General features: G+C 40.9%; 1 protein-coding gene across 5 annotated transcripts in view; it reads left to right on the forward strand.

The window, feature by feature from the left end:
• USP32 (ubiquitin specific peptidase 32) overlaps positions 1-14,524 on the forward strand; it is a 119,942-nt gene that overhangs the window by 46,178 nt on the left and 59,240 nt on the right. For all 5 annotated transcript variants that reach the window (XM_034752196.1, XM_034752197.1, XM_034752199.1 and 2 more), the window contains 4 exons: positions 6,512-6,643; positions 11,765-11,872; positions 13,374-13,489; positions 13,901-13,963. In XM_034752196.1, the coding sequence (XP_034608087.1) occupies positions 6,512-6,643; positions 11,765-11,872; positions 13,374-13,489; positions 13,901-13,963 (419 nt within the window). The remainder of the gene's footprint in view (positions 1-6,511; positions 6,644-11,764; positions 11,873-13,373; positions 13,490-13,900; positions 13,964-14,524) is intronic.

The following is a 14,524-nucleotide window of genomic DNA, read 5'->3' on the forward strand; positions in this document are numbered from 1 at the left end:
AAAAAAAATTAACTTGGTAGAATGTCAGTTCTGACTGTATACAATAGGGAGGTACTTAGGAAGGGGACACAGACTCATAACGGACATGAATTTTAGGGAAAGGAAATGGGAGGTAGCACAATGGTATATGTTGCTTGTGGAGGATAAGGTGGTCAGTAGAAATTGGTCTGCCTTGCATGCATGAACAGCTGAATTCTAAAAATGGAAGAGTTGCCTGTTGGGCTTTCCTGTTCTACGCATCTGTCTTTCTTTACTCTGCCAGCTGTGGCGTACCCTCAATTCCCATATCTTGAGGGATAGGGTCCTTAGTGCACTTTACTACCAGAGGGGTAGCCGTGTTAGTCTGAATCTGTAAAAAGCAACAGAGGGTCCTGTGGCACCTTAGAGACTAACAGAAGTACTGGGAGCATAAGCTTTCGTGGGTAAGAACCTCACTTCTTCAGATGCATCTTAAGAAGTGAGGTTCTTACCCACGAAAGCTTATGCTCCCAGTACTTCTGTTAGTCTCTAAGGTGCCACAGGACCCTCTGTTGCTTTTTACTACCAGAGTGATGGGAAAACAATCCCAGGTGCAGCACAGCATCAGGACAGTACGGGCTGCTTTCCAGGCACTGGATCTGTTGATAAACGAGCGGAAGTCAACCCTGGTCCTGGTTCAGAGAATAGAGTTAATCAGGGAAGTGCTCAATTCGACCCAGGCCAAAGCCTTCCTACTGGAAGCCCATTTCCAAGCTATGTCAGAGCTGATTTTCCAAGGTCACCATCTATCCAATAATGACTGCTCGGGTCTGCCTCAAACTATTGGATCACAAGGCAGCATCTACCTACGTGGTGCAGTATGCAAGGCCATGCCTCAGACCCATACAGATGTGACTGGTGTCAGTCTGCTCCCTGACGCTACCTGGACTCAATACTCATTACCCCGCCTCCAGTCCATGATTTGTTGACCTGGTGGAGAGACCCGAGATCCATAATGGAAGGGGTAACCTTTGGGCCCTTCAACCATTGGTAACCCTAGTCTCAGACATTGCTAAAGTGAGCTCCCCACCCCGACGTCTCAGGGCTCATGGCATCTGGTCCCAGGAAGAACTCTCCCTGCGTATAAGCATCAGGGAACTTAGGGTGGTACACTTGACTTACCAGGTGTTCCTTCCCCAAATCTCAGGCAAAGTGGTGCAGTCCTCAGGTGTCTTGCATCAGTGTTTTATATCAACAAGTAGGGAGCGACTTGATCTTCAGCTCTGTGCCAGGAGGCCCATCAGCTATGAAACTTGTGTGTGAAAAATGCCATTTACCTTGAGTAGCCTCCCGGGAGCCTGAAACACCCTGGGGGATTGCCTCAGCAGATCCTTTCCCTCACCACGAGTGGTCTCTTCATCCAGAGGTCGTCAGTGTCATTTTCCAGAGATGGGGGCCTCCCCAGGTGGACCTGTTTGACACCAGACAGAACAGGAAATGTAATGAGTTCTGTTCGCTGCGTAGGCACAGCCTGGGCTCCCTCTCTGATGCCTTCCTGCTCTGTGGGCAGACCACCTACTATATACCTTCCCACTGATCCCCTTGGTTCACAAGGCCCTCCTAAAAAATCAAACGGGACAAGGCGAAGGTTATCCTGATAGCTCTTGCATGTCCATGCCAACATGGGTTCGGCATGCTTCTGGACTTCACAGTGGCAGCTCCACTTGTGCTCCCACTCTGCCTGGACTTTATTTCACCCAAATCTTGCCTCTCTGCACCTGGTTGCATAGTTGCTGCGTGACTGAACCCTGAAGAGCAGGCCTGTTCGGATCAAGTTCAGCAGGTCTTGCTAGGTGTAGAAAGCCTTCCACTAGGGCTACCTACCTGTCCAAGTGGAAGCGTTTCGCTTGTTTGGCCTCCAAATGGAATATCTCTCATTCCTGATCTTCTCTGCAGGCTATCTGCTCCACATAAAGCATCAGGGTCTCTCATCTGTTAAGGTTCACTTGGCAGCTATCTCAGCCTTCCCACTCTCCAGTGCAGGGCAGATCAGTGTTCTCCCACGAGATGATGGTCAGGTTTCTCAATGGGCTGGAAAGACTCTAACCTCAGGTTCATGAACCAGTCCCCCCTATGGGACTTAAACCTGGCTCTGTCGAGGCTCACGGGGCCTCCCTTCGAGCCGTTAGCATCGTGGTCTCTACTGCTTCTCTCTTGGAAGGTCGCCTTCCTGGTGGCGATCACATTGGCCAGGAGGGTCTCCGAGATCAAAGCCCTGACATCAGAATCCCCTTATACAGTGTTCTTGTACGGTGACAAGGTCCAGCTATGCCCTCATCTGGCCTTCCTACCAAAGGTGCTGTCGGAATTCCACAACATTTTTCTGCCTGTCTTTCTAAAACCTCACAAGACCATTGAGAAACATCGGCTTCATACGTTGGATGTTTGACGGGCCCTCCCCTTGAGAGAACCAAGTCCTTCCACAAGGTCACGCAACTCTTTGTAGCAGTAGTGGAAAGAATGAGAGAATCCCCAAGAATCTCATTCTGGATAGCCACCTGTATCCATGCTTGCTATGAGCAGGCGAAGGTTCTGCCTCCGGCCATCATAACTGCTCTTTACACAAGAGATCAGGCTTCGTCAGCAGCATTCCTCGGGCAGGTACCAATCCAGGACATCTGCAGAGCTGCAATCTGGTCATCGGTTCAGACCTTCGCTTCCCCTTACGCTGTCACCCAACAGTGTTGCCCATGACGATGCCAGTTTTGGGAGAGCAGTGTTGCAGTCAGCATGTCCATGAGCTCTGAGCCCACTTTCAGGGGTCCTGCTTGTGAGTCACCTAGTATAGAATGGACCTGAGCAAGCACTAGAAGAAGAAAAAACAGTTACTAACTTTTCATAATTGTTGTTCTTTGAGGTGTGTTGCTCATGTCCATTCCATGCCCCACCCTCCCTATCCCTCTGTTGGAGTTACCAGCAAGAAGGAACTGAGAAGGTGTAGGGCAGGGTGCGCTCTCTGTACCGGCATGTAGGTGCACAACTCCAGAAGGCTCGAGAGCTGGCCCAACGAATACCATTCAGGGGAAAAATCTCCAGCAACTGCATACGCTGCGCACACACCTAACATGGAATGGACATGAGCAACACGTCTCAAAGAAAAACAATTATGAAAGATTAGCAACCGTTTTTTTTTAGCATAATTGTTAGCACTCTCCATGTGTCCTTTTACCAAGTTTATTTTACGTGCACGTTTTCAGTATATGGTGGCCAAATCTCTGTTCCTATAAATTACAGCAATGAATGTCCTTTGTCTAGTTTATTCTATTTGTGAACTCAAAGGAATAACATGAATATTTTCAGTTTCTAAATGTAATTTGTCATTCTTAATAGTCAAAAATTCAAAAGCTGGTAAGTAACATCCAGTTCTAAAGATATTTACTACATTTCTCAGTGTATATAGAGCCGTTCCATGTTGTTCATAGATAACATTGCAATTGCATATTTTTGAACAATTTTTTTTCTTTTAAGTATCAGAATTGTGAGCTTAACACCTATTTTTCTGCTTTTAAATTTTACCTTTTTAAAAACCTAGGCCTCAGCCTGGTGAGTATGCAATGATATCTTTACAGCTTCTTTAAGGCTAAAAAGCATGGTCCTGATTCTGGAGTGGGGTCAGAACCCCGGGAAAATTTCTTCTCGCCCTGCAAGGAATTTCCTGAGACATAAAAGTACGCAGCAGGTCACAGAGTGGCCTGGAGGCAGCTGTGGGAAGTTGCTGTAAAGTAGAGCAGTCCAGGATAAAGGCCCGTTTAAAAACAAATCCTTACGTTTGTTATTGCTACACTCTAGACTATGAAAACTGTGAAAGAATTTTAAAAATCATTTACAGGATTTATGCTGCAGTTTTGCTTTTTACATGTCACTCTCCTTGGACAGTGAATAACTAGACTGGTTGTTAGTGGATGCATCAATGCAGTATTTATTGTGGGTAATGACAATGCTAATATAATAGCTGTTTTCATCGCCATTGTAATGGGTTCCTGCACTGATCATTCTAACTGCTCTGATTGGAATATTATGGTTCTCTTGAACGTGCAGTGGAGACAACAAAATAGTTTCATTGTGCACATTTTTCTCGTTAATTTCTTTAAATATTTTGTTGAAGGATACCCAAAAAAGACAGGAGTCCAAACTCTGTGCTTCAAGTGTAATCTTTTTTTAATAATTTCTACAAATGTGCAGTGTTGAAGGTAGCTTTGAGTAGTTTGCTCTACATTACATGATATGCCTGCTGGGCTGTTTAAAATTAACGTGAACACATTTTATGTGATTGTTACTCTTGTGAACTGAACTGGGCAGAGTAAATTCAATACAACTCCATTTTTCTTGTGTCCTTCACCTCTTTTCAGTGTAATGAAAAGCACCAATGAGTGGTGTTCAAGAAATACAAACTAGCAACTTCAATCTTGAGCGGTGATCCATAACTATTTTTAAAGTTTGCAAGTTTATTCCACTATTTTCCCAAAATCTATATGCTGCTTATGGTAAACCAAAAAGCAGCTGGTGATTGCATTCATAGGGCAGTGTAAGTTGCCCGTCAAAATCCAGTGTTGGCGTGGGGAAGTGCTCCCTTCTATTAACTTTTTGCCATTAAGGCCGACCAGATTCTTATGTCTGGAATACTTATTAGCCTATATTGATCCACTAAAACCAGGAGTTGAGGCAAAGGTGAAATGTTAAAACTGCCTCCTTTTGTTTTTCTTCCTTTTTCAGTCCTTGTGACATTGTTTTGTTTCTATAGTCTAACCAGGCCAAATAGCTGAAGTTAAATCCTATTAGAAAGCTGGCATGGTTTTAAGGGCTTAGAACCATCTGGGAATGAGATCACATGTGGTGTTTCTTAATATAGGCAGCTTTGTTATTAAATAGATATTTGAGAAATACTTAATTCACACCAACCTAAAGCACTGTTGACACGCATCCTTATACCACATGGGTAAAATGCTTTGGGGAAAATATTTCTTGAACAGGTTATTTCTTCAAGCACAGAAATTTATCTAAGACTTCAGTTTTCTAGAGGCTGCTGTTTGCATGTGGAGTTTTACTCTTGCTTTCTTGTGGAAACCTTTTACTCTTCCCATTGGCTATTTTAAAATTTAATTGATTAGTAGGGACTTTGCATATTTATCTCAATCATCTGACAGTTATCTTAAAATTAAAAAAAAAAAAAGAGTAGAAACTATCTAGTTGTGCATGTCACTGGCCTATGTTAATGCACATTCTTGTGGCTGTTTTCTCCTTCACCTCTTTCCCATTCCTTGTTATTTTCATGACTACATCCTGTCTTCAAATTAGTATAATCCTTGCCCTGAAGAGTTGGAATTTGAATTTGGGCAGTGGGGCCCCACTACTCATTGTGTCTCCAGGTGCTTTTGTAATAACAATAAATAAGAAACAGAAGTAAAGGCACACGATTTTATAGTTTTAAATAAATATTAAATGTAGAAAGATAGCAATGTCTAAATGTAAGTTTAAGTTATAGTTGTATTAACTGTTAGTTTTAATTTCACAGTATTCGGTATAGGAATTTGTTCTAGCTTTAATGTACAATTTTCCAACATGAGTGCCTCAAAGTAGCCAAGTCCTGTACTTGGATGTTCATTATACTTTGTGTATAAATGCTCATTTTACATCCTGATTTCAGTATTCAAATGTGCGATGTCCTGTTAAGGACCAGCGTGGAGAAAATAGGCTCTCTGTGCAATTAGACATCTGTGTGTGTGTGGGGGGGGTAAGGTTATCAAATAGAACAAGAGACTTCAGCAGACTCAGCAGCTGGCAGAAGTTCACTTCTGTGGTGCCTTTGAGCGTGTGATATCAAGACAGATCACAATGTAATTGATTTTACTCTCTGGAGTAACTGTGGTGATGTGCAGTAATTCTGTAAGTGAGGAAACTCTAAATTTAGCTTGTTTCTCCATTGTTACTATGAACTTGTAGGTGCAGGAAACAGGCATAAAATTATTCATTGTTTCTCTTTTTAAAGAAATAATCTGTTTTCATTGTGCTGTTTTTTAACTACCTGTATGAGTTGCAAAAGTTTCTGTCCAAAATATTCCTACATTTGCAGACAAACAAAATAGGATTTTTAAACAACTTTTCTATGTATTCATAAGTGAATGTTATAATTCTAGTATCAGAGGGGTAGCCGTGTTAGTCTGGATCTGTAACAAGCAACAGAGAGTCCTGTGGCACCTTTAAGACTAACAGATATATTGGAGCATAAGCTTTCGTGGGTGAATGCCCACTTCGTCTTGCATCCGACAAAGTGGGCATTCACCCACGAAAGCTTATGCTCCAATATATCTGTTAGTCTTAAAGGTGCCACAGGACTCTCTGTTGCTTGTTATAATTCTAGTAGTTTCTTTATAAGTATCTAAACAATCTTCAGTATGCATTTTCTTTGTATTGATATAAATTAAGTATTTGTTTTAAAGACCTTGTTCTGCTTGTCAGAGATTTACTTTTTTTTTTTTTTTTTTTGGATATACAGTGGAAGAATCAGACATCATTGATCTTGAAAAACGATATTGGCTTTTGAAGGCTCAGTCAAGAACTGGACGTTTTGATTTAGAGACATTTGGCCCTTTAGTTTCCCCTCCCATTCATCCATCTCTGAGTGAAGGTATGGGACATTGATAAAAATATTCATTCTATGAAGTTGTATTGGTGTGAGGCTTACGGTACTCTACTCTAATTTAATCTCAAAAGTGCTTATTTGTAGAACTCCAAAAAGCCAAGCCCTCCTACAGATGCAATATTGCTTTCTTAGTGTTCAGAAGAACACATTTTTCATTCATTTTTTGAAGCTTATATTGAGAGAAGATTTTTTTCTCTCAGTTCCAAATACTTAAAAAAAAAAAAAAAAAAAAAAAAAAAAAGATAGAAAGCAGTTGTGAATGCCTGCTTGTTGACAAGAGAAAGTAGTTCCTCTGGGGCGCATAGTTTCCTGAACTATCAGGAAAGCTAGCAAACGTTCTGATCTGTGTTGTGTACGTTACTTTGATTCCTTGAAATTTCTTTGTCATTACTGAAATTCTCTAATGTGAGAAATTATTCCACTGTGTCTTTAGCCAAGAGTATGGAAATGATTTTTTAAAAATGCCAAGTAGTTTAATTTGTAAAATGGATGTTCAGTGTGCTCAGTTAAAATGTTGTCCTACAGTCAATTAAAGAGACCTTTCTTTATAACAGCTCAAGATAAAGAGGGTGAAAGCGACTAGTTGGCTCAGAAGCTTGGTAATGGGATACAGAGCCATTCATAACTAGGTTGGCCCTTCCAAGTCCTAGCCAGGTTGGTAGTGACTGAAGGTTGTAACCATCTAATAGCTGTTGGGTGCTCCATGTGAATAAGTCAGGTCTCATTCCACTTCTTTATGAACTGGTGTCCATATCACAAAAACTACCACAATTGTCACTATTTGGCAATGTTGTTGGCAATGTCGTTAGGGGCTAAATATAGGGGCGGCGCATCGCAGCTGTATTATATTATTGTAAGTCCCCAACAAAGCAAAAAAACAATTGAAACCATGTTAGAATGTGCCCCCTAAATGAACCATGGCAACTCAACTTTCCCTTCTCTCCTAGAAGTGGTGTGTATCCCAGGTAGGGCATGTTAGTTAGGACTGATGTGGAGAAGCCTGAGCTGCTATTGTACCTGCTGTATCTATTTTGTGAATGGTACACTTCAATCATTGAGGCTAAAGATTTTATTGAGAGAAGAATTTTTAAAAGTGTCTAAGGATTTAAGTGCCCAAGTCCCATTGATAATCCTAAATCACGCAGAGCCAGATTTGCAAAGGTATTGAGGTGCATGAAAATGCAGATAGGTGCATAGTGGGATTTTCCAAAGCACCTGCGTGCACCTAATTCAAATGAACATAAGAACATAAGAAAGGCCGTACCGGGTCAGACCAAAGGTCCATCTAGCCCAGTATCCTGTCTACCGACAGTGGCCAATGCCAGGTGCCCCAGAGGGAGTGAATCTAACAGGCAATGATCAAGTGATCTCTCTCCTGCCATCCATCTCCGTCCTCTGACAGACAGAGGCTAGGGACACCATTCCTTACCTGTCCTGGCTAATAGCCATTAATGGACTTAACCACCATGAATTTATCCAGTTCTCTTTTAAACTCTGTTATAGTCCTAGCCTTCACAACCTTCTCAGGTAAGGAGTTCCACAAGTTGACTGTGCGCTGCGTGAAGAAGAACTTCCTTTTATTTGTTTTAAACCTGCTGCCTATTAATTTCATTTGATGACCCCTAGTTCTTGTATTATGGGAATAAGTAAATAACTTTTCCTTATCCACTTTCTCCACATCACTCATGATTTTATATACCTCTATCATATCCCCCCTTAGTCTCCTCTTTTCCAAGCTGAAGAGTCCTAGCCTCTTTAATCTCCCCTCATAGGGGACCCGTTCCAAATCCTTAATCATTTTAGTTGCCCTTTTCTAGTATCAGTATGTCTTTTTTGAGATGAGGAGACCACATCTGTACGCAGTATTCGAGATGAGAGCGAACCATCGATTTATATAAGGGCAATAATATATTCTCAGTCTTATTCTCTATCCCCTTTTTAATGATTCCTAACATCCTCTTTGCTTTTTTGACCGCCTCTGCACACTGCGTGGACATTTTCAGAGAACTATCCACGATGACTCCAAGATCTTTTCCCTGACTTGTTGTAGCTAAATTAGCCCCCATCATATTGTATGTATAGTTGGGGTTATTTTTTCCAATGTGCATTACTTTACATTTATCCACATTAAATTTCATTTGCCATTTTGTTGCCCAATCACTTAGTTTTGTGAGATCTTTTTGAAGTTCTTCACAGTCTGCTTTGGACTTGACTATTTTTAGCAATTTAGTATCATCTGCAAACTTTGCCACCTCACTGTTTACCCCTTTCTCCAGATCATTTATGAATAAGTTGAATAGGATCGGTCCGAGGACTGACCCTTGGGGAACACTACTAGTTACCCCTCTCCATTCTGAGAATTTACCATTTATTCCTACCCTTTGTTCCCTGTCTTTTAACCAGTTCTCAATCCATGAAAGGACCTTCCCTTTTATCCCATGGCAGCTTAATTTACATAAGAGCCTTTGGTGAGGGACCTTGTCAAAGGCTTTCTGAAATCTAAGTACACTATGTCCACTGGATCCCTCTTGTCCACATGTTTGACCCCTTCAAAGAATTATAATAGATTAGTAAGACACGATTTCCCTTTACAGAAACCATGTTGACTATTGCTCAACAATTTGTTTTTCTATGTGTCGGACAATTTTATTCTTAACTATTGTTTCGACTAATTTGCCCGGTACAGACGTTAGACTTACCGGTCTCTAATTGCCGGGATCACCTCTAGAGCCCTTTTTAAATATTGGCGTTACATTAGCTAACTTCCAGTCATTGGGTACAGAAGCCGATTTAAAGGACAGGTTACAAACCTTAGTTAACAGTTCCGCAACTTCACATTTGAGTTCTTTCAGAACTCTTGGGTGAATGCCATCTGGTCCCGGTGACTTGTTAATGTTAAGTTTATCAGTTAATTCCAAAACCTCCTCTCGTGACACTTCAATCTGTGACAGTTCCTCAGATTTGTCACCTACAAAAGCCAGCTCAGGTTTGGGAATCTCCCTAACATCCTCAGCCGTGAAGAATGAAGCAAAGAATCCATTTAGTTTCTCCGCAATGACTTTATCGTCTTTAAGCACTCCTTTTGTATCTCGATCATCAAGGGGCCCCACTGGTTGTTGAGCAGGCTTCCTGCTTCTGATGTACTTAAAAAACATTTTGTTATTACCTTTGGAGTTTTTGGCTAGCCGTTCTTCAAACTCCTCTTTGGCTTTTCTTATTACATTCTTGCACTTAATTTGGCAGCGTTCTGCTCCTTTCTATTTGACTTCCACTTTTTAAAGGAAGTCTTTTTATCTCTCACTGCTTCTTTTACATGGTTGTTAAGCCACGGTGGCTCTTTTTTAGTTCTTTTACTGTGTTTCTTAATTTGGGGTATACATTGAAGTTGGACCTCTATTATGGTGTCTTTAAAAAACGCCCATGCAGCTTGCAGGGATTTCACTTTAGTCACTGTACCTTTTAATTTCTGTTTAACTAACCCTCTCATTTTTGCATAGTTCCCCCTTTTGAAATTAAATGCCAAAGTGTTGGGCTGTTGAGATGGTCTTCCCACCACAGGGATGTTGAACGCTATTGTATTATGGTCACTATTTCCAAGCGGTCCTGCTATAGTTACCTCTTGGACCAGCTCCTGCGCTCCACTCAGGACTAAATCTATAGTTGCCTCTCCCCTTGTGGGTTCCCGTACCAGCTGCTCCATGAAGCAGTCATTTAAAGTATCGAGAAATTTTATCTCTGCATTTCGTCCTGAAGTGAAATGTTCCCAGTCAATATGGGGATAATTGAAATCCCCCACTATTATTGAGTTCTTAATTTGGATAGCCTCTCTAATTTCCCTTAGCATTTCATCATCACTATCACCGTCCTGGTCAGGTGGTCGATAATAGATCCCTAATGTTATATTCTTATTAGAGCATGAAATTTCTATCCATAGAGATTCTATGGAACATGCGGATTTGCTTAAGATTTTTATTTTATTTGATTGTACATTTTCTTTCACATATAGTGCCACCCCCCCGCACGACCTGTTCTGTCCTTCCGATATATTTTGTACCCTCGAATGATTGTCCCATTGATTGCTCTCAGTCCACCAGGTTTCTGTGATGCCTATTATATCAATATCCTCCTTTATCACAAGGCACTCTAGTTCACCCATCTTATTATTTAGACTTCTAGCATTTGTGTACAAGCACTTTAAAAACTTGTCACAGTTTATTTGTCTGCCCTTTTCTGATGTATCAGATTCTTTTTTATGTGAATATTTATCATCTGATCTGGCCCCTACTTTATCCTCTTCTATCCTCTGCTCCTGACTATACCCTGGAGATTCTCTATCATTAGACTCTCCCTAAGAGAAGTCTCTGTCCGAGCCACATGCTCCTCTGCAGCAGTCTGCTTTCCCCCATCTCCTAGTTTAAAAACTGCTCTACAACTTTTTTAATGTTTAGTGCCAGCAGTCTGGTTCCACTTTGGTTTAGGTGGAGCCCATCCTTCCTGTATAGGCTCCCCCCATCCCAAAAGTTTCCCCGTTCCTAATGAATGTAAACCCCTCCTCTCTACACCATCGTCTCATCCACGCATTGAGACTCTGAAGCTCTGCCTGCCTACCTGGCCCTGCGCGTGAAATGAAAATCAGTGGGAGTTAGGCACCAAGGCATTTTTGAAAATCCCACTAGGAGCCTATCTGTATCTTGAAGTGCCTAAACCCCTTTAAAAATCTGGCCCTTCAGTACTTTTGAAAAAGTTACCCTGACAGCCTTGGCAACTAAAGTTATTCCCCAAACGCATGAAAGACTTGTGTAAATTATTAAACATTAGGAAGAGAGCATGGTCTAAGAATGAGACTGTTGGCCAGGAATTCCTGAGGTTTTTGTATTCTTGGCTCTGTTTAGCCATGGGTAAGTCACTTAACATGCTTTTTTGGTTTTCCTATCCTATAAAATGGGCATAATAATGCTTAATTATCTGCCTCACAGGTGTTGAGGATTAATTACTGTAACTAATGTTTGTACCTTGCTTTGAAGATGTAAAGCATTGTCAGTGCTAAATATTGTTTGAGTTTGTCTGATCAGATTCAGTGTGTGATGATGCTTCTGTGATTTGTAGGTTTGTTTAATGCCTTTGATGAAAATCGTGACAATCACATAGACTTTAAGGAAATCTCCTGTGGACTGTCGGCATGTTGCAGGGGACCCTTGGCAGAAAGGCAAAAATGTGAGTGTCCAAAATACTGCCCATTAAGCTTCTAATTTTTAAAAAATCTGATCAATTTTTGTCAATCAACTTTATTTAATTTACATATTTTTAAATCTGTACTTGAGAAGGAGATAGAGGGAGGGAAAAAACCTAGAAATTGTATCTTGAATTAAGTTTAAATACGAAGGCTTTATTTTATTAAACATGGTTAACATTTATTAATTCAGTGTATTCTTGTGAGTTACTCTGACTTCGTTCCAGCTGTAAACCTCTTCAGAATTTTTTTTTTTAAAGTTGGTATTCAGTAAGTTATTTTGGTAGTTTAATTTTGCTAACTATTCATATATACAAACTGTATTAGCACATACATGGTGCTAAAGTCTGCATTCCATTATATAGAGAAAAATGGAAGATGTAAACATTTGGACTTCCTATGAGATTTTCAGTAAATTGTGCTCATGCTAGTTTATTTTCTATTCTAATCATAGAACTGGAAGGGACCTCGAGAGGTCATCTAGTCCAGTCCCCTGCACTCAAGGCAGGACTAAGTATTATCTAGACCAGGGATCTCAAACTCAAATCACCAAGAGGGCCACATGAGGACTAGTACATTGGCCCGAGGGCCGCATCACTGACACGTTTTCATACAAAGATACAAAAGCCCCACCTCTGCCCCTGGCCCCGCCCACACTCCACCCCTTCCATGAGGCCCCGCCTATGTCCACCCTTCCCCACCTCCATTCCAACCCCTGCCCCAAATCCCCGCCCTGGCCCCGCCTCTTCTCCGTCTCCTCCCCTGAGTTCATCATGTCACCGTTCCTTCCCCTTCCTCCTGGAAAGTCCTAAGCGCTGCCAAACAGCTGTTTGGCAGCAGGAAGCGCTGGGAGGTAGGTGGAGGAGTCAGGAGGCAGCGTGCTTGGGTGGGTGGGGGGTGAGGGGAGCTAGGACGGCCTGCACGCCAAGTGTTTGAGACCCCGATCTAGACCATCCCTGACAGGTATTGGTCTAACCTGCTTTTAAAAATCCCCAATGATGGAGATTCCACAACCTCCCTTGGCAATTTTTTCCAGTGCTTAACCACTCTTAACCACGCCATTGGCATGAACCAGTTTCTCTTACTGTCAATCTCAATCAACTGGCTCCTTATGAGTTTCCTGAATTTTGTGATGTACCTATGTAGGTGAAAAAATGACGGCATCTATGTAGCTTAAAAATTGCCATCAAGCTGGAAAACTACAGATTCTGAATACGTATTTGTTCCATGCCCTGTTACATCAGATATTAAGGAATTGGGAATATCTGAATTTCAGGTTGAGCAGAGAGCTCCTCTTCCCCACTACCACAACCAAGCAACCCCAGATTATATTGTGAAGTTTCAAAACTGTCAGTTAAGTCACATCCTTGTGACTTTGCAGGGTTTTGTCCTGCAATGAAGTGATCAAGTGCAGTAGCCCTAATTAGAACATAGTTGTCAGTTAGCTTTAACATGCAAAAATAATCGTTTTCCCCCCCCCTTCAGTTTGCTTTAAGGTTTTTGACGTTGACCGAGATGGAGTTTTGTCTCGCACTGAACTTAAAGAAATGGTAGTTGCACTTTTAGAGGTCTGGAAAGATAACCGTACCGATAAGATACCTGTAAGTCATGTTTTAAGTCACCTCCTATTGTTTTCTATAGTAGCCTTTGAAAAATAGGAATCAATTTTAGGTTTCAAAGTATGAATGTTATTTGGAGACAGATGTCACTAAAACATCCTCTTGAAATGTCTGAATTGAGGAAAGGGATTTATGCAATTGCCCTTGTGTAATTTACCCCATACTGATTCTAACAAAAGTAAAATTATTCTCTGTAATTTCTGCTGCTGCTTATGGTACAAAGAGCTATTTAGATATAAAAATATGGCTGACATGAAGACATCAAATTTTAAGCTACCCAGATACTTCATAAAAATCACTGAAAGTTGAATGTTTACTCCTTTTTCCTTCCCTCGACATGGATAGCTCTGGGATAAGGTACTAAACACTGTATTTTCTAATCCGTTTGTCAAGGAATTGGGCATGAATTTGTCTGAAATCGTAGAAAACATTTTGGATGCACATGATACCACAAAGGTGAGAACTTGATGAACTTTCCTTGATGTTTTAATAGATAACTTGAAGAGAGTCAGTCAACTGTCAGATTTTCCAACTGTATTTTCACACACATGGGAAGGTTTCTGATTGAATCCTAAAGGGTAGGAACTGATTAGCTGTGATAAAAATGAAAATACTTGGCATACTCAAATACTCAAATATTTCAGCTTATTTAAAAGTAATACAAGGTAAAATAAACTTACCATGTTTGGCTTCAGTACAGAGATCTGTCAGTAGTGGGTTCTCTACCAAGCAAATGTCAGTTTTTCATAGCAACTTTTCAGGTACGTCTATTAGAAAAAGACTATATACTTACAAACTGACATATGAATCAGAATGTAAAATTTAACTTTAACAGAATTATCACCCTCTTATTAATTATTTTTCTATACTGGTAAAACAAAGTTTGCCTAAAGTATTGAAATGATTACTCTTCTTATAAGAGTAACAAGTAACAAAATAGCTGTCCATCAAAGAAGGCAAACTATATTAGTAATTGGTTCATGCTTCAAGAAGGAAGGTGGTTATGCTAAAATCAGA

Source organism: Trachemys scripta, chromosome 18 (genome assembly GCF_013100865.1).
Source record: "Trachemys scripta elegans isolate TJP31775 chromosome 18, CAS_Tse_1.0, whole genome shotgun sequence".
NCBI classification, from domain to species: domain Eukaryota; kingdom Metazoa; phylum Chordata; order Testudines; family Emydidae; genus Trachemys; species Trachemys scripta.